Below are 18,056 nucleotides of genomic sequence, written 5' to 3' on the forward strand. Positions count from 1 at the left end.
GAGGGACCGGCTGGTGGCTCATGCCTGTAATCCCAGAGCTTTGGGAGGCCAAGGCCAGCTCGGTCGGGAGACCTGAGCCCCGTGGCGTTAGAGGAGTTAAAGACACACACTCAGAAACGTAGAGGTGTGAAGTGGGGAATCCGGTCTCACATCCTTCAGAGCTGACAGAGATTTACCCACATATTTATTAACAGCAAACCAGTCCTTAGCATTGTTTCTATAGATATTAAATTCATTAAAAGTATCCCTTAAGGGAAACGAAGGGATGGGCCGAATTAATTGCAGCAGGAACACGCCCTTAAGACACAGATCGCTCAGGCTTTTGTTTGTGGCTTAAGAATGCCTTCAAGTGGTTTTCCGCCCTGGGCGGGCCAGGTGTTCTTGCCCTCATTCCCGTAAACCCACAACCTTCCAGCTTAGGCCTTATGGCCTTTATGGACGTGTTACATTGCTGCAGAGATTTTGTTTATGGCCAGTTTTTGGGGGGCTTGCTCCCAACAGAGGCAGGAGGATCGCTTGAGCCCAGGAGTTTGAGACCAGCCTGGGCAACATGGTGAGACTTCAAAACAATAAAAAATTGGTGGTGGGGAAATGGGGGAATTTTGGACACTGGCTAGATTCCCAGTGGTGGTGAGGAGTTGTTATTTTTTTAAGTGTGAGTGTGGCTTTGTGGTTATGTTAAAAAAAACAGAGTCTTTTTTCTTTTTTTGAGACAGAGTCTCACTCTCACCCAGGCTGGAGTGCAGTGACACAGTTGCAGCTCACTGCAGCCTCGACCTCCTGGGCTCAAGCGATCCTCCCGCCTGAGCCTCCTGAGTAGCTGATTCTACAGGTGCCCACCACCAAACCAGCTGATTTTTATTTATTTGCTTTTTATTTTTATTTATTTTTTTTAAGACAGAGTCTCGCTCTGTCGCCCAGGCTAGAGTGCAGTGGCGCAATCTCGGCTCACTGCAAGCTCCGCCTCCCAGGTTCATGACATTCTCCCGCCAAAGCCTCTGGAGTAGCTGGGACTACAGACGCCCGCCACCACGCCTGGCTAATTTTTTGTAATTTTAGTAGAGATGGGGTTTCACCGTGTTAACCAGGATGGTCTCGATATCCTGACCTCGTGATCTGCCCGCCTCGGCCTCCCAAAGTGCTGGGATTACAGGCGTGAGCCACCAGGCCTGGCCGATTTTTATTGTTTTTAAGAGACGGGGTCTCCCTGTGTGGCTCAGGCTGGTCTCAAACTCCTGGGCTCAAGTCATCCTTCTGCCTCAGCCTCCCAAAGCTCTGGGATTACAGGTGTGAGCCACTGCGCCCAGCCAAGTCTTTCTCTTAGAATTTCCTGAAATGATGGGGTCTCTGGAGGGGCAGGTGCTGGGCTTGAGCCCTGGGTGGGACCCTGCAGGGGAGAGGTGGTCCTGCAGCCCAGGGAGGATGGCCTGTCTTCTTGTGGTGCAGATCTCCACAATGAAAGCTGGAAGCAAGTGAAAGCCCAGCAAACCACAGGCCAGTTGATCTGAGCCCCAGGATTTGGCCCCAGGTTCCGCTTCAGCCGCCAGCACTGTCTGTTCCTCTTCAGAATCCTTCCTCCCTCTTGGCCTGACCACCGTGTCCCTCCTCCCCCATGACCCGCCCACCATGTCCTTCCCTCCCCCACGATCTGCCCGTCGTGTCCCTCCTCCCCCACGATCCGCCCACTATGTCCTTCCCTCCCCCACGACCCGCCCACCATGTCCTTCCCTCCCCCACGACCCGCCCACCATGTCCTTCCCTCCCCATGGCCCGCCCTCCGTGTCCCTCCCTCCTGCCCCGACATGCCCCTTGAGCTGCCTGGGCCCTGCTGTCTTCCCGTCTGCCTGGGTGGCTCTTTGTGCCCCCTTCCCTACCCTGCCCTTCTCTGGTTCAGGGAGTGTCCAGGGCCCATCCTTGTCCTCAGGGCCTTCCCTGGCCCTTGCCACTCTGTGCCGTGACCTGACCTGAGGCTGCAGGGTGTGCGCCTCCCCCTTCCATCATCACTGCCCGCCTGATTGCCGGAGTCCCAGGGTACTCGGTGCTGTCGTGGAGCCTGGAACATTCACCGTCCCGGATCGATTCCGGGATCAGAGCCACACCTGGTCTGGGGCATTCGCCATCCAGGGTCGGAGCCACACCTGGTCTGGGGCATTTGCTGTCCGGGGTCAGAGCCACACCTGGTCTGGGGCATTTGCTGTCCGGGGTCGGAGCCACACCTGGTCTGGGGCATTCACTGTCCTGGGTCGATTCCAGGGTCGGAGCCACACCTGGTGAAGATACAGAACTTGCCACTGCCCTAACCCTGTGTGGTGTGCCCCCCGTCCCCGGGTGCTGTTCCCATAGCCAGCTCTTGTCTCATCTCGTCTCATCCTCTAGATGCTGTGGGCCCTGAGGGAAAGGATCGCAGAGGCGCTGAGCCGAGACGGCTACGTGTACAAGTACGACCTCTCCCTCCCCGTGGAGCGACTCTACGACATCGTGACTGACGTGCGTGCCCGCCTTGGCCCACATGCCAAGCACGTGGTGGGCTACGGCCACCTGGGTGAGCGGCGCCCTGGGGCCACGGTCCTACGTGTGCTGTGTGGTGGGCGCCATGGTCACCGTCGCCCCGCCAGGCTGCAAGGCAGGGAAGATTGACCATGGTCTCTGGCTTAGCATATCTCCGGTAGACACTGGCAGGACCACGGTGTCTAACAGGGAAAGGAAAATCCTAATCATTGTCACACTCATTTTGAGTATTTTGGAAAAGACTGCCATTGTGCACTTTTGATGGCAGAACGCATGGCTGAGCTTGCCAGAACATTACGGGATCTTCACTGGGATGCACGGTTGTAGGGCATCAGCCTTAACCTGAGTCCAGGACGCGGGTTTTAGGGGACTCCTCTCACAGGGCCCGGCCCCAAGGCCTTTGCTGTGCTTGATTCGCAGCCCCCAGCTGCTGCCACCCCTTCAGATGGGAGGATTTCAAAACCACATTCAGATCATCTTTTTTTTTTTTTTTGCAGAAAAATCATGCTTTAACATGCAAGCTGTTGGCCGGGCGCGGTGGCTCAAGCCTGTAATCCCAGCACTTTGGGAGGCCGAGACGGGCGGATCACGAGGTCAGGAGATCGAGACCATCCTGGCTAACCCGGTGAAACCCCGTCTCTACTAAAAAATACAAAAAACTAGCCGGGCGAGGTGGCAGGCGCCTGTAGTCCCAGCTACTCGGGAGGCTGAGGCAGGAGAATGGCGTAAACCCGGGAGGCGGAGCTTGCAGTGAGCTGAGATCTGGCCACAGCACTCCAGCCCGGGCGACAGAGCGAGACTCCGTCTCAAAAAAAAAAAAAACAAAACAAAACATGCAAGCTGTTAATTCATAGGAAGAAAATGTTTCAATCCTATCAGTTCTTTTTTTGTTTTTTTTTGAGATAGAGTTTCGCTCTTGTCACCCTGACTGGAGTGCAGTGGTGCAATCTTGGCTCACTGCAACTTCCACCTCCCGGGTTCAAGCAGTTCTCCTGCCCCAGCCTCCCAAGTAGCTGGGACTACAGGCGTCCACCACCAGGCCTGGCTAATTGTTGTATTTTTAGTAGAGACAGGGTTTTGCCATATTGGCCAGGCTGGTCTCAAACTCCTGACCTCCGGTGATCTACCCTCCTCAGCCTCCCAAAGTGCTGGGATTACAGGAGTGAGCAAGCATGCCCAGCCATTTTCCTGTCAGTTCTTGGGAGCCTTGGAGCGAGGCGTCTAAAAGGCCAGCTTATAGGGCAGGGGTGGGGGTGGGGTGGGGGCAGGGCTGGGGGTGTGGAGCGTGTGGGGGCAGGGCTGGGGGTGTGGAGCGTGAGGGGGCAGGGCTGGGGGTGTGGAGCGTGAGGGGGCAGGGCTGGGGGTGTGGAGCGTGAGGGGCAGGGTGGGGGTGTGGAGCGTGTGGGGGCAGGGTGGGGGTGTGGAGTGTGGCTTTGGGGGCTGACAGGTGCTCAGTCTGGCTTCTTCCCTGGCCTGGTGGCACTGGGGCCTCTGACCTGAAGCCTCCATCCACCTGCCAGTAAATGGGATTCAGATGCCACCTCTGTGGTTACAGGAGGGTCTAGGGTTTTGTGCGTGACGATAGTAATATGTATTATGTATGAAGGGCCTGTGCCGTCCCAGGCATCATTCTGAGCACTTGATGTGGAGAAACTTCTCTGCACAGCAGCTTTTAGGACTGGTGGTGTTGCTTCCCTTTTACACACGTGTGAACAGGTTCAGAGAATTTAAGTAACGTACCCAAAGTTGCCCCGCCTGCGGGACGGGTATGTCTGGAGGACTTGTCATAGACTGGATGGTAATCTTCTGTGATAGGAAGGCAGGACTCCTGAATGGTAAGGGGGTAAGGGCTTGATGGGTGTGTCATCCAGAGAAGAGAGGTACGGGAGCCCCAGTAATTCAAAATATGACTTCGAGCCAGGAGGTTTCCTGCTCTGCAGGTAACTTCAGCCTCTATTGGCCACAGATAAAGCAGATCACCTTGGTCAGAAATTGAATGAGCCCCCTGTTACTTTGTGAATGCAAGAATGGGCCGGGCGCAGTGGCTTACGCCTGTAATCCCAGCACTTTGGGAGGCTGAGCTGGGTGGATCACCTGAGGTCAGGAGTTCGAGACCAGCCTGGCCAACATGGTGAAACCCCGCCTCTACTAAAAATAGAAAAAATTAACTGGGCGTGGTGGCAGGCACCTGTAATCCCAGCTGCTTGGGAGGCTGAGGCAAGAGAATCGCTTGAACCCAGGAGGCAGAGGTTGCAGTGAGCCGAGATCGTGCCACTGCCCTCCAGCCTGGGTAACAGAGCGAGACTCCATCTCAAAAAAAAAAAAAAAAAGTCCAGGCACAGTGGCTTACGCCTGATTCTCTTCTGATACTGTTTATCTTTTTGATTACTTCCACTGTCTTTTCTTTTATTTATTCAACATATTAAATGTAGTTTAGGCCAGGCGTGGCAGCTTATGCCTGTAATCCCAGCACTTTAGGAGGCTGAGGCTGGTGGATCACCTAAGGTCAGGAGTTTGAGGCCAGCCTGGCCAACATGGTGAAACTCCATCTCTACTAAAAATAGCTGGGCATGGTGGTGGGCACCTGTAATCCCAGCTACTCGGGAGGCTGAGGCAGGAGAATCACTTGAACCCAGGAGGCGGAGGTTGCAGTGAGCAGAGATCGCACCACTGCACTCCAGCCTGGGCAACAAGAGTGAAACTCCATCTCAGAAAACAAAAAAAAAGCAAGAATGAATGTTGAATTTTTTAAATGCTTTTCCTGCATCTACCATGGTGACAGGTGCTTGTCTACTGATCCCTCTGGAGGCAGATGAGTCTGTGTTTCTGGGGTAGGCCCAAGGTGGCCGTCATCCTTTTTGTATCGTGCTAGATGAGTTTATGTTTGGTGTGGGATTTTGACAGGGGTCTTGGTGGGTGATTCTGTTCCACACTGTTCCTTTCTTCTGTCCATGCTGGATTTTGGTATCAAAATCATAACATGAATGTTATGCAGAACTTGCCAGTGGAGCTGTTTGGGCCTGGAGGTTTTTTTGGGGGGAGTATTTTAAAATTATAGCTCAATTTCTTCAATAGCTATGGGACTTTCTAGTTTTCCTTTCTTCTAGATTGGTTTTTCTGGTTTTTTTTTTTCCATATTGGCATAAAGTTGTTCAAATATTCTTTTTTTTTTTTTTTTTTTTTTTTTTTTTTGAGACGGAGTCTCGCTCTGTCACCCAGGCTGGAGTGCAGTGGCCGGATCTCAGCTCACTGCAAGCTCCGCCTCCCGGGTTCACGCCATTCTCCGGCCTCAGCCTCCCGAGTAGCTGGGACTACAGGCGCCCGCCACCTCGCCCGGCTAGTTTTTTTTTTTTTTTTTGTATTTCTTAATAGAGACGGGGTTTCACCGTGTTAGCCAGGATGGTTTCGATCTCCTGACCTCGTGATCCGCCCGTCTCGGCCTCCCAAAGTGCTGGGATTACAGGCTTGAGCCACCGCGCCCGGCCTCAAATATTCTTTTGTTTTCTTTGTATCTAGCATTTGTGGGATGCCCCCCACACCCTTTTTTTTTTTTGAGGGGACAGGGTCTCGCTGTCACCCAGGTTGGAGTGCAGTGCCTTACCACAGACTCGACCTTCTGGGATCAAGCAGGCCCGCTACCTCACACACGCCAGCAGCCCTGGCTAACTAAAAAAAAATTTTTTTGTAGGCCCAGTTTGGTGACTCACACCTGTAATCTCAATACTCTGGTAAGCCAAGGTGGGAGGATCACTGGAGTCCAGTAGTTCTAGATCAGCCTGGGCAACACAGTGAGATCTGATCTACACTACACACATTTGTAGATCCAGAGTCATGTAGAGCCAGTTGTGTGGCCAGGCTGGTCTTGAACTCCGGGCCTCAAGCAAGGCTGCCTCCTTGGCCTCTCAAAGCCAAAGATTACAGGCGTGAGGTACTGTGCCTGGCATCATTCGCTGCTTGCATTAGCATTTCTTCTTTGACCCACGAGTTATGCAGAAGTGTATTTCTTAATTTCCAAACGTGGTAGTTTTCTAGTTATTTTTAAAATTATTGATTTCTTTTTTACTGCATTATACCCGGGAAACTTGGCCCTTATCAGATCAGATTTTGGAAACTGGATCCGTGGCCAGCTTGTGATCAGCTTTCGTAACCGTGGAGTGCTTGAAAACACTGTGCTCTCTGCAGTTGGTGGAATCAGTGTTTGTACAGATCCATCAGATAAAACGTGTACGTCGTGTGCTCATTCTGCATCCTGCTGACCTGCCACTCCCTGAGGGAGGTGTTAGAATCCGCTGACAACAGACTCATCCGTTCCTCCTGTAGCTTTGCCAGTTCTGGAGTCGTGGTCTTAGGGGCACAGGACATGAGGTTCGTCTCTTCGTTCTGGGAAACTGAATCTCTTACCGCGCTGAACTCACGCTTTGTCTCCAGCATTGCGCGTTGCCTTGGTGTCTGCTTTGTTTATTACACGGTGGTGCTAACTTTCTTTTATTTAGTGTTTGCCTCACGTGTTGTTTTTCCTCCTGTTACTTTCAGCTTTTCTATCCGTAATGATTTAGACGTGTTTCTTGTGGACGCCCCCGGACAGGTTTTTCGCGTACTTGTTTGCCGTCTCGAATGAGAGCGTTTGGCTGCTGAGCAGGTCCTGCGGCGCGTTGTTTGGGTTTGTTTACTTCACCCTGCTCTTGGTCTCTCACTTCTTGTCTGTTTTTTTCCTCTGGTTTTTGCTCTTCTTGTGGTTTATGTTCTTTGTCATTTAGCTTTTTGCCATTTACTAACTGTTGGTGGTCGCCCTAGCAGCATAGCGGGCGTTTCTAGCCCTCTGGGTTTGAGGTTAATCAGAGTCACTACCTTCCTCCCAAACAATGTGTGATGGTGAATTCTCTGTGTCCGCTTGGCTGGGCCCTGGTACCCTCGTTTGGTCCAACTCCAGTCTGGATGTTTCTGTGAAGGTACTTTTTATGTGTGATTAACATTTAAATCAGTAGATGTTGGGTACAGGAGATCTCCCACCACAGTGTGAGTGGGCCTTACCCAGTCAGTTGAAGGCCACAAGCGCAAAGGAAGAGGGGATTCTGACCCAGATGGAGACTCGAGCTGCAGCACCAGCTCCGGCTGGGATCTCCAGCCTACTGACCTGGACTTCAGATTTTAGACTTAGCTCCCTCAGTCCCATGAGTCAGTTCATTAAAATCAGTGTCTGTCATCTACCTGTGTCTCTGCGTCGCTCCGTCTTTCTCTGTATCTTCCTCTAAATATGTGTAATCTCACTCTCTTGCTCGCTCTCTCTGTACACACACATCCTGCTGGTTCTGCCTCTCTAGGGGCCCTGATGGCTGCGCAGCGTGAGGACTTTAGGGCCCCGTCACTTTGGCTGTCGTTTTCCCCCCGGTCTATGGTTAGCCCCTGTATTTGCGGGCTTCACATCAGATTCAACCATAAAAATAACAATACAACAGTAAAAAAAATGCAACAATAAAAAATAAAGATGATGCAGTGTAACAGTGACAGACACAGCATTTCCATCGTACCAGGCAACGTAAGTAATCTAGAGGTGATTTAAAGTATACAGGAGGGGCCGGGCACGGTGGCTTACGTTTGTAATCCCAGCAGTATGGGAGGCCAAAGTGGGTGGATCACCGGAGGTCAAGAGTTCGAGACCAGCCTGGCCGACATGATGAAACCACATCTCTACTAAAAATACAAAAATTAGCCAGGTTTGGTGGCACGTGTCTGTAATCCCAGCTGCTTGGGAGGCTGAGGCAGGACAATCGCTTGAACCTGGGAGGCAGAGGTCGCAGTGAGCCGAGGTTGTGCCACTGCACTCCAGCCTGGGCAAAAGAGCAAAACTCCGTCTCAAGCAAAAAAAAGGATACAGGAGGATGTGTGTAGTTTATATGCAAATCCCACGCCATTTCCTGTCAGAGACTTGAGCATCTGAGGATTTTGATATCCGAGGGGTCCTGTATCCAGGCCCCCAGGGACACTGAGGGGCACCTGCCTGCTGTTTGGGGGTGTATTCTGGTCCTGCCTTGTTCAGCCACGCATCACCCTGTCACCATGTTACTGTCCTGATTCTGCGTAGCCAGTCTGCACACAGCCTCTGCTTGAATCTCAGCCTCCAGAATTTTCCCTGGCATGGAAAAATAGGTGACGGAACAGCACAGGTTTATTTGTCTGGAAATGATTTAGTTGATAAAAATGTCTTTTCTCAGTGGATTTCAATGGTTCTGGGTTGACAGTCGCTTCCCAGTGGCAGAGGGGAGCTTCTGTCCTCTCTTCGATGTCTGCTGTTGCCGAGACAGCCTCAGTGCAGGGCAGTTCCCTTCGGGGGAATGGAGGGGATCCGCTTTTTCTTTCTTTCTTTCTTTATTTTTGAGATGGAGTCCCGCTGTCACCCAGGCTGGAGTGCAGTGGTGCGACTTCGGCTCACTGCAACCTCCGCCTCCCGGGTTCAGGCGATTCTCCTGCCTCAGCCTCCTGAGCAGCTGGGATTACAGGTGCCCACCACCACGCCCGGCTAATTTTTGTATTTTTAGTAGAGATGGGGTTTCGCCATATTGGCCAGGCTGGTCTCCAACTCCTGACCTCGTGATCCACCCGTCTCGGTCTCCCAAAGTGCTGGGATTGCAGGCGTGAGCCGCCGCGCCCGGCCGGCTTTTTCCTTCTTGCTGCTTTCAGCTCCTTCCATCCGCCGCCTTTGGGGTTCTGCAGTTTCACTCTGGTTGGGCCGGGTGAGTGTTTTTTACCTGCCTGGCACTTGTGGGGCTTTGGGGTCTTGCTGGCTTTAGAAATTCCTCAGCCACCAGAGCCTCTTCAAACACCGTTTCTCCCCTCCCTCTCTTCTCTTCCTGGAACTCAGTCCAAGCCCCCTTGTTTCTTGTGTGCCGCTGCCGGGGTCCCGCCTCTCGCATTTGGATGCTATTTGCAGTGTCTCGGGCTTGGCGTCCTCTGCTGTGTGTGATCGGCCGTCAGACCTGTCTGTTCAGGTCCACAGGCCAGCCATGATGCGTTTCACCTCCAGAAGATTGGCGTGGATATTTAAAAACTGCTTGGTCAGATTTTGTGGTTGTATATTTTTGTCCCTTATTTCTTTACACATGACACCTTTGTGTTCTGTGTCTGGAGATGACGGCGTCTGAGGTGTTTGTGGGTCTGATTCTGACCTTGCCCGTGGCGGTTTGTCTTCTTGTGTGCGTGTTGTTGGCACGAGCTCATGTTCGTTAGGTCTTTATCTGCAGGAATTATTTGAGGCCTGCAGGGGAGGTGGTTTGCTTCTGCAGTGGGTGGAGAGGGTGAGGGCCTGGGGCCCCCCCGAACCTCTTTAATCGGCACGTTCTCAGCTGGGTTTGGGACCCGAGGCAGCGTGCGTTTCGGCTGCAGACCCGGGTACAGGCTGGCCGTTGGTCGGGAATACAGTTGGGTGTTGCTTCATGACGGGCATGCGTCCTGAGAAATGTGTCATTAGGTGGTTTCGTTTTGCACTAGCATCACGGAGGGCACTCACACCCAGATGGGACAGCCTCTTCCACACCAAGGCTGTGTGGTGTTGCCATTACCCCAGGTGACAAACCACAGCCGTCATCCACGTAATGCCGGAAGCAGTTGTGAAGCGGTGCTATGTGCCTGAACACAAAAGCTAATCCTAGAAAAGGGACCATAAAAATACGGTATAAAAGGTAAGAATGCCACACCCGTGTAGGGTGCCCATCATGAGTGGGTCTCGCGGGACTGGAGGTTGCTCTGGCGAAGCCGTGGGTGAGGGGTGAGGGATTGCAAAGGCCTAGGAAATGACCGGACCCTACTCTAGACTTTATAAACACTGCACACTGAGGCTACCCTAAACGGATATTAACAAGTAATTGGCCAGGCGCGGTGGCTCATGCATGTAATCCCAGCACTTTGGGAGACTGAGGCAGGCGGATCACCTGAGGTCAGGAGTTTGAGACCAGCCTCAACATGGAGAAACCCCATCTCTACTAAAATACAAAATGAGCCGGGCATGGTGGCCGGTACCTGTAATCCCAGCTGCTCCCAGGAGGCTGAGGCAGGAGAATTGCTTGGACCTGGGAGACAGAGGTTTCAGTGAACCGAGATTGCACCATTGCACTCCAGCCTGGGCAACAAGAGCGAAACTCCGTCTAAAAAAAAACAAAAAAACAAAAAAAACAAGTAATTGTGCTACAACATGGTGACATAATTAAGGTGATGGCAATTTTTCAGCTCCATTTTAATGTTATGGGACCAACATCATCTCTGTGGTCTGGTGTTGGGTGAAACATTGTTATGAAGCGTGACTGTATTCACATACTCTGGACGCCAGGCACGTGGCTCATACCTGTAATCTCAGCACTTTGGGAAGCTGAGGTGGGAGGACTGCTTGAGGTCAGGAGTTCAGGACCAGCCTGGGCAACATGGTGAGACACCCCACCATCTCTGCAAAAAAAACAGTTAGCCAGGCATGGTGGTACATGCCTGCAGTCCCAGCTACTCAGGAGGCAGAGGTAGGAGGACTGCTTGAGCACAGGAGGTTGAAGCAGTGAGCTAGGATCGCTCTACTGCACTCCGGCCTGGGTGACAGAGGGAGACCCTGTCTCAAAAAAACAAAGCGAAACGAACATTTTCTGTGGATGTGGTTTTTCTCTTTCACAACCAGTCCTCCCTGGGCAAGTCCCTCCCTCTCTGGCCTGAGCAGGCGTCTGTGGGGACTGGGAGGGGTGGGGACTGTGAGCGGGGTCCCTGCTGTACTCCCTGCCTCGGGTTTGTTCTCGCAGGGGTGGAGAAATCTTTTTCTATCTACCCTTTCTAGTTCCCAGCTGGGATGGACCCTGCAGCTACAGGCAGATTCATAGGACAAATATGGAGGCTCATCGACATGCGTTTCATGTCTGCTTGGGATTGGCCAGGGAATGAGGGATTCTCAAAGAGCTGGCTGTGAATTCAGGCCCATGTGGCGTCCTCAACAAACAGTCAAGTTTTAGGGACGTCACATGACAGGACATGGACTGCGAGTCTCCAGGAGGCATCTTGGAGGAGGCAGGGAGGTGGCAGAGGACGGCTGGGCCTGAGGCTGCCTTTACCTTTGTCGGTTCTGGTGGAGGGACGGTCTTTGCCCTTGTCATTCCTGGGCTGCTCTTAGGCAGGACCTGAGTCGGGGGAGCTTTTGTTGGATCTGCCGCTTCTCGGTTGCCTTTGTGGGAAAACAGCCCTCACCCCAGCATGGCACAGTTGGGGGTGGCGCGTCCCGGTTTACCTCTGGGGCTCCTCCTCAGTGTGCAGCTCTGCGTTAAACGCCACTGGTCTCGTCTGGGCAGCCCTCGAGCTGGTTTCTGGCTCCCTCTCCTGCTGGCCCGGAGGTGGGGCGGGATCCTCACTTGGCTCTGACCTTGGCTCTCCCCAGCCTCTTCTCTGAGCCATCCCCTTGTTGACCTCTGAGGTCAGAAGAGGAGGTTGTGCGTGGGGTGGGCCAGGACCAGGGTGTGCTTGGAGAGCCACCACCCTGGGGGCTCAGTGTGGGGTGAGTGGACCAGAGAGGAGGCGGCTGGGAGCCAGGGCTTTGTCTGCAGCGGGCACTGGCTAGGCAGCTCCAGGGGAGATGTCCGTGGGGTGGGGCATCCAGATAGACCTGGGCGCCACTGCGGACCCCTCCATCTGACCGGGTGCTGGGGGTACAGACTAGGAGACTGTCTGGGCTCTTCCAGGTCAGGAGGGAGGCAGTGGCAGGCAGGCCATGCAGTTGCTTATGTGGTCACTCTCCGCCTGGGGAGATGGGAGCCCTGGGCAGAAGGAGTAGGAAGAGGGGGGAGAACTTGGGGAGATGGGAGCCCTGGGCAGAGGGGAGTAGGAAGATCGGGGAGAACTTGGGGAGATGGGAGCCCTGGGCAGAGGGAATAGGAAGAGAGGGGAGAACTTGGGGACATGGGAGCCCTGGACAGAGGGTGTAGGAAGAGGGGGGAGAACTTGGGGAGATGGGAGCCCTGGGCAGAAGGAGTAGGAAGAGGGGGGAGAACTTGGGGAGATGGGAGCCCTGGACAGAGGGGAGTAGGAAGATCGGGGAGAACTTGGGGAGATGGGAGCCCTGGACAGAGGGGAGTAGGAAGATCGGGGAGAACTTGGGGAGATGGGAGCCCTGGGCAGAGGGAGTAGGAAGAGGGGGGAGAACGTGGGGAGATGGGAGCCCTGGGCAGAGGGGAGTAGGAAGATCGGGGAGAACTTGGGGAGATGGGAGCCCTGGGCAGAGGGGAGTAGGAAGATCGGGGAGAACTTGGGGAGATGGGGGCCCTGGGCAGAGGGAATAGGAAGAGGGGGGAGAACTTGGGGAGATGGGAGCCCTGGGCAGAGGGTGTAGGAAGATTGGGGAGAACTTGGGGAAAGAAGCAGGAAGAAGCCAAGGTAGCAGCAGCCCCAGAGGAGGGGTCAGCACGTCCGGGGTGGGTGACATGAGGGTGAGGCTCAGCCGGGGGTCTGAGGGTTGCTAGGGAGGGGATCTTGGGAGGGGCTGTTGGGGGAGGAGTGGGGTCCTGGGGGCTGCCCCGCCCAGCCTGACCCGTGTACTTTGTCCCTCCAGGAGATGGTAACCTGCACCTCAATGTGACGGCGGAGGCCTTCAGCCCGTCGCTCCTGGGCGCCCTGGAGCCCCACGTGTACGAGTGGACGGCCAGGCAGCAGGGCAGTGTCAGCGCAGAGCACGGCGTGGGCTTCAGGAAGAGGGATGTGCTGGGCTACAGCAAGCCACCCGAGGCCCTGCAGCTCATGCAGCAGCTCAAGGCCCTGCTGGACCCCAAGGGCATCCTCAACCCCTACAAGACGCTGCCCAGCCAGGCCTGACGGCCACTCCCACTGCTGCCAAGGCCCGCTGGGGGTCAGCGGATGGCTCTCGGGCGGGAGCGTAGGCAGTGGCTCTGAGTGATGAGCCGGCAGTGGGCGGGGGACCAGGCACCTAGTCGGAGGGACTGGGAGCCCGCACTGGGGAACTGCTGGACGCAGGCCCTCGGGCAGGAGCATCTGGCAGAGCAGGGAACGCCGCAGGCTCCCTCCTTTGCAGGGAGAGGTGGGGCCTCTGCGGCCATCCTGGACTGGCCAGGGTGGAAGCGGGGCTGGGTCTCACTTGCCTGGTGGTGGTCCCTGGCTCCACCTTGCCTGCTGCAGCCCGGGGAGCTGGCACTGGGTGGTTCTTCCGCCTATTTGCTGCTGGTTCCCCGGGCAGTGCGTGGGCAGCGGGGGGCTGTGGGCAGGACCACGTGGGCCGTGATCGTGGGTTGCCGAGATGACCGGAGCGCTATGGCTCTGCTGAATGGAGCGAGGCCCCTCAGGCCGTGGACGCCCTCGGGAGGGGTGACTGGCTTGTGTCTGGGCCTGAGTGACAGGAACGTGTCATTGCCCCCGTCTTCTAGAGGCTGCCGGCTGGGAAGACAGTTATCAGGGCGAGCTGTGCTCTGAGTCTCAGGTTCTGCTTCTGTGAAGAACGTGGTGCTGTGGGCGAGGGCCCCGGCGCGGACAGGAGCCCCTGCAGGGTGCGTTTCTGCTCGTCAGCCGCCCCGGGTAGCGGATGGGCTGGGCGATGCAGCTGGACGCACATCTCTTTCTGTCATGAACGTCCAGTAAATATCTGAATTGGTTACAACCTTCTCTTTGCTTCTGTTACTGGAAATCATCTTGCGAAGCCCGTCATGAAGGGCCTGTGCATCCCGTTTGCAACCCCCGGACCCCTGGGCCATGGTGTGGCCGGGCCTGACGCTACTGTGACTGTCACTGTGCCCCCTGTCCCCATGCACTGTCCTGGTGGCAACTGAGCTCCCACCGACTTCACAGGGCAGGCCTGGACATGGAACGGGCACCTTGTAACCCTTGGTCCTGGAGGCCCTCGGTGGCTGTACCTGACCAAGGTGGATCCGTGGGCCCCTCCTGTCTCTGTGGGCGTCTAGGATCTCGGATCCTGCTCATAGGGGGAAAAGTACCTCTGACTCACCGCCCTGCAGAGCCCGCCTGCCCAGCTGGGGCCTCTGTGGACCAGCCACATCCTCCTGGTGGAGGTTCTCGGGGGTGGGGTGGGGGCCTTCATCCAGCATGATTTTTTTTTTTTTTGAGACAGGATCTCACTCTGTCACCCAGGCTGGAGTGCAGGGGTACAGTCAGCTCAGTGCAGCCTCAACCTCCTGGGCTCAAGTGATCCTCCCACCTCAGCCTCGTGAGTAGCTGGGAGTACAGGTGTGAGCCGTCATGCCCAGATAATTTTTTTTTTTTTTGAGACAGAGTCTCACTCTGTCACCCAGGCTAGAGTGTGATCTCGGCTCACTGCAAGCTCCGCCTCCCGGGTTCACGCCATTCTTCTGCCTCAGCCTCACAAGTAGCTGGGACTACAGGCACCTGCCACCACGCCCGGCAAATTTTTTGTATTTTTAGTAAAGATGGGGTTTCACCACGTTAGCCAGATGGTCTCGATCTCCTGACCTCATGATCTGCCTGCCTTGGCCTCCCAAAGTGCTGGGATTCCAGGCGTGAGCCACCACGCCTGGCCATGCCCAGATAATTTTTAAATTTTTTTTGTAGAGATGAGGTCTCCCTGTGTTGCCCAGGCTGGTCTTGAACTCCTGCCCTCCAGCAGCCTCCCACCTCAGCCTCCCAAAGTGTTGGAATTACAGGCCTGAGCCTCTGTGTCCAGCCGACCCAGCTTTTAAGGCACAAATGAGGGGCACTTTCATGCCCCTCACGCTGGCCCAGCAGAACCAGTGGGTTCCAATGCCTGAGCTGCTCCCTGCTGTGCCTGGGGGCACCTGGGGCTGTCCTGCCTCTCTGGCCAAGGCCCGGCTCTGTCCCTGAGCTATGGCCACTCTTCTGCCATCCCAGGCTGGGTTACCCATGGGCAGCCCTACAGTATCTGTTGCACAGAGCAGAACTTAGGCTGCATGGGTGCCTGACACAAAGCCCCACATGTGCCCGTGTGCCCCGAGGTCAGCCAGTAGCTCCTGCCCTTCCCTCTGACCTCTGGTTGGGGGCTGGCCATTTTTCCGCTTGTTCCTCCAGCTCTGCTACCGGGCACGTGGTCCCTGCTGGGTAGGCTGCAGGCCAGGGTGACTTGCTGACCTTCTGACCCTGGCTGTGCACCTGCCGTCCTGTCCTGGGTGGCTGCTCCTGGCCCAGGGGTGGCTTGGGGGCTTTCAAGTTTCTGCCCATGCTGGCCACACAACCCCACATCCCACCCCTGGGTAGGGACCTGTGATTCTCAGACCTGGGGTCCATCGCCCTCTTAAGGGCCCCCTCTGCCCTGGCCATGGTCTAAATGCTCACTCCTGTTGTTGGAGAGGCCAGCCGGGTGACAGGGAAAAGCCCAGAGCCCCAGGCTTCCTGTGAGGATCTGGGCTCAGCACGGGCTATGGTACAGAGGCCTGGCCTTGCCTGCTAAGGGACACCGGCTGGCCTGCAGAGGGCGGAGGGGGAATTTCTCCCTCTAGTGCCCTCTGGACCCTGGGAGAGCAGGACCTCTGTGTCCACACTGCCTGCCGCCGGGCCTCTGGGGACTGGGGAAGCAGACACAGTCCCAGGACTGTTGCGGGAGGAAGAGGCTGTGGCTGCTCTTTCCCAGGGATCTGGCTCCAGGAGGCTCCGGTGACCATTGGGCTGGAGCAGACCAGTGCCGGGCACGTCCTGCCAGTGCCAGCCCCGCCGCCAGCCATGGGCACTTGTTCCTGGAGCTCCGTGGCTGGGTCCCACCATCTCCACTGCTGCCCTGCCCTGCCATGTTCATCTCCAGTTTATCCAGCAATGGGGAGGGGCTTCTTAGAACCCCCTCAGGCTTTCCTTTTGTGCCTTTAGATGACGTGAAATACAGCACAGCCAGGCAAAGCAGGTGCCAGAGACACCTGGCTGCCCCGAGGAACGGCCTGTCTGCCGTGGGGAAAACCCACACCGCGTGGTGGCCGGGAGGCCAGGAGTGTTCGCTTGCCGGGAACCTGTTGTGTTTCTCTACCTGACAGGAAAATCTGGTAAGACCCGGTCACATCCAGGCGGACTGTGTTCCTCGCAACCCGCAGGTTAACAGACTCCGAGTGACTGATGCGGGAGAGCTCCGTGAATCTGCATGAGGCCGCCGGCCTTGGTGCCCCGAGACAGCTCCCCCAGCGGCCACGTGACGGTGATGCGTGTCTGTGGTCAGGTGTGTGCAGAGTTCTGCACCGCCCGACCTCCCAGCCGGAGGCTCTGACAAGACCTGCGTCCACACGGAAGGAGCAGTGCAGAGCCCAAGTGTGTGGGGAGGAAGGCGGGTTCTGACCCCATCCTTCTGCAGCGGCTCCGGCCAGGGTGGTTGCGACGGGGGAGGTGCTGAGGGGGGCCTTTGTGTTTGGATTAGAAGCTGGCGATCGTCACATTAAGACCTCTAAGCTGCTGCAAAGTGAGAAGATGTTACACAACCAGGGCCCTGGGCTGAGGCTGAGCAGGGGGCCGGGGAGTGGCGGGAGGGGCCCCAGGCAGGGCCAGAGCTGCCTGTGTACAGCAGGGGAGAGGGGAGAAGTTGCAGGCCTGGTGGTCTCAGCCCCAGGGAGAGTGCAGTGTGGGGGAGGACACTGCCCGTCCCTTCACTCCCGCAGGACGGCTGGCCCCTGGGAGGGCCCCTGGGGGAGCCAGTTTCCTGTAAGCAGAAGGGCAAGTGGTTGGGATCCAGGGGTGTCTGACGGTTGTGGACTCAGGCCCCAGAGGAAGGGTTTGGGATTTGGGGCTCCTGTGACCCCGCAGGTCCCTGAAGATGTCCATCAGGACCCTGGCTGTGTGGAGGTGTAGGGTCCAGCCCTACAGGGCTTAGCGGGTGTTTTCCCTGTGTGTGGAGATGAGAGATTGTGATAAATAAAGACACAAGATAAAGAGAGAAAGAGAAAGCAGCTGGGCCCTGGGGACCACGACCATCAAGACGTGGAGACTGGTAGTGGCCCCGAACGGCTGGGCTCGCTGATATTTACTGCATCCAAGACAAGGGGGCAGGGTAAGGAGGGTGAATCTTCTAAGTGATTGACAAGGTGAAGTCAGTCATGTGATTACAGGATGGGGGCCCTTCCCTTTTCGGTAGCTGAAGCAGAGAGAGAAGGCAGCATACGTCAGCGTTTTCTTCTCTGCACTTATAAGAAAGATCAAAGACTTTAAGACTTTCACTATTTCTTTTACCGCCGTCGACTACGAACTTCAAAGAGGAAGCAGGAGTGCGGGAGGAGCATGAAATGCAACGAAGAGTAATATTAAAAGCTAATGATTAATAATGTTTATAATAATGATTGATAATTGTCCATGATCATCTCTATATCTAATTTGTATTATGACTATTCTTATTCTAGCTATTTTCTTTATTATACTGAAACAGTTTGTGCCTTCAGTCTCTTGCCTCAGCACCTAGGTGCTCTCACCCACATGGAGGCAGAGGTGGCAGGCGTGCAGGGCAGCGTGCCCGGACCCAGATGGCAGGCACGTCACTGACCGGTGACCGGGGCTCTGCCCACCTGGCCCGGCACGTTGGCCCCCTCGCTATGCGGCTTTGCGCTGGCTGCTTTCCTGAGTCATCAGGGTTT

The 18,056-nt window shown here is 55.6% G+C and overlaps 1 protein-coding gene and 1 long non-coding RNA gene across 21 annotated transcripts in view; both read left to right on the plus strand.

Moving 5' to 3' along the window:
- D2HGDH (D-2-hydroxyglutarate dehydrogenase) overlaps nucleotides 1-14,128 on the plus strand; it is a 33,364-nt gene extending 19,236 nt beyond the window's left edge. For 18 of the 20 annotated variants that reach the window (XR_012421708.1, XR_012421711.1, XR_012421706.1 and 15 more), the window contains 2 exons: nucleotides 2,377-2,542; nucleotides 13,073-14,128. Coding sequence is in view for 12 of the 20 variants with exons in the window: in XM_074010849.1 (XP_073866950.1) it covers nucleotides 2,377-2,542; nucleotides 13,073-13,332 (426 nt within the window). In the remaining 8 variants the exon portion in view is untranslated. Of the gene's footprint in view, nucleotides 1-2,376; nucleotides 2,543-6,581; nucleotides 6,733-6,828; nucleotides 6,874-13,072 lie in introns of all 20 variants that reach the window. The other 2 variants (XM_065526425.2, XM_065526426.2) reach the window with 2 other exon arrangements.
- Nucleotides 14,129-16,703: 2,575 nt separating this feature from the next.
- LOC141408257 (uncharacterized) lies at nucleotides 16,704-17,756 on the plus strand. Its single transcript, XR_012421712.1, has 2 exons — nucleotides 16,704-17,479; nucleotides 17,564-17,756. It is a non-coding gene; the product is annotated as an uncharacterized lncRNA (long non-coding RNA).
- The last annotated feature ends 300 nt before the right edge of the window (nucleotides 17,757-18,056 follow it).

Source organism: Macaca fascicularis, chromosome 12 (genome assembly GCF_037993035.2).
Source record: "Macaca fascicularis isolate 582-1 chromosome 12, T2T-MFA8v1.1".
NCBI lineage: Eukaryota > Metazoa > Chordata > Mammalia > Primates > Cercopithecidae > Macaca > Macaca fascicularis.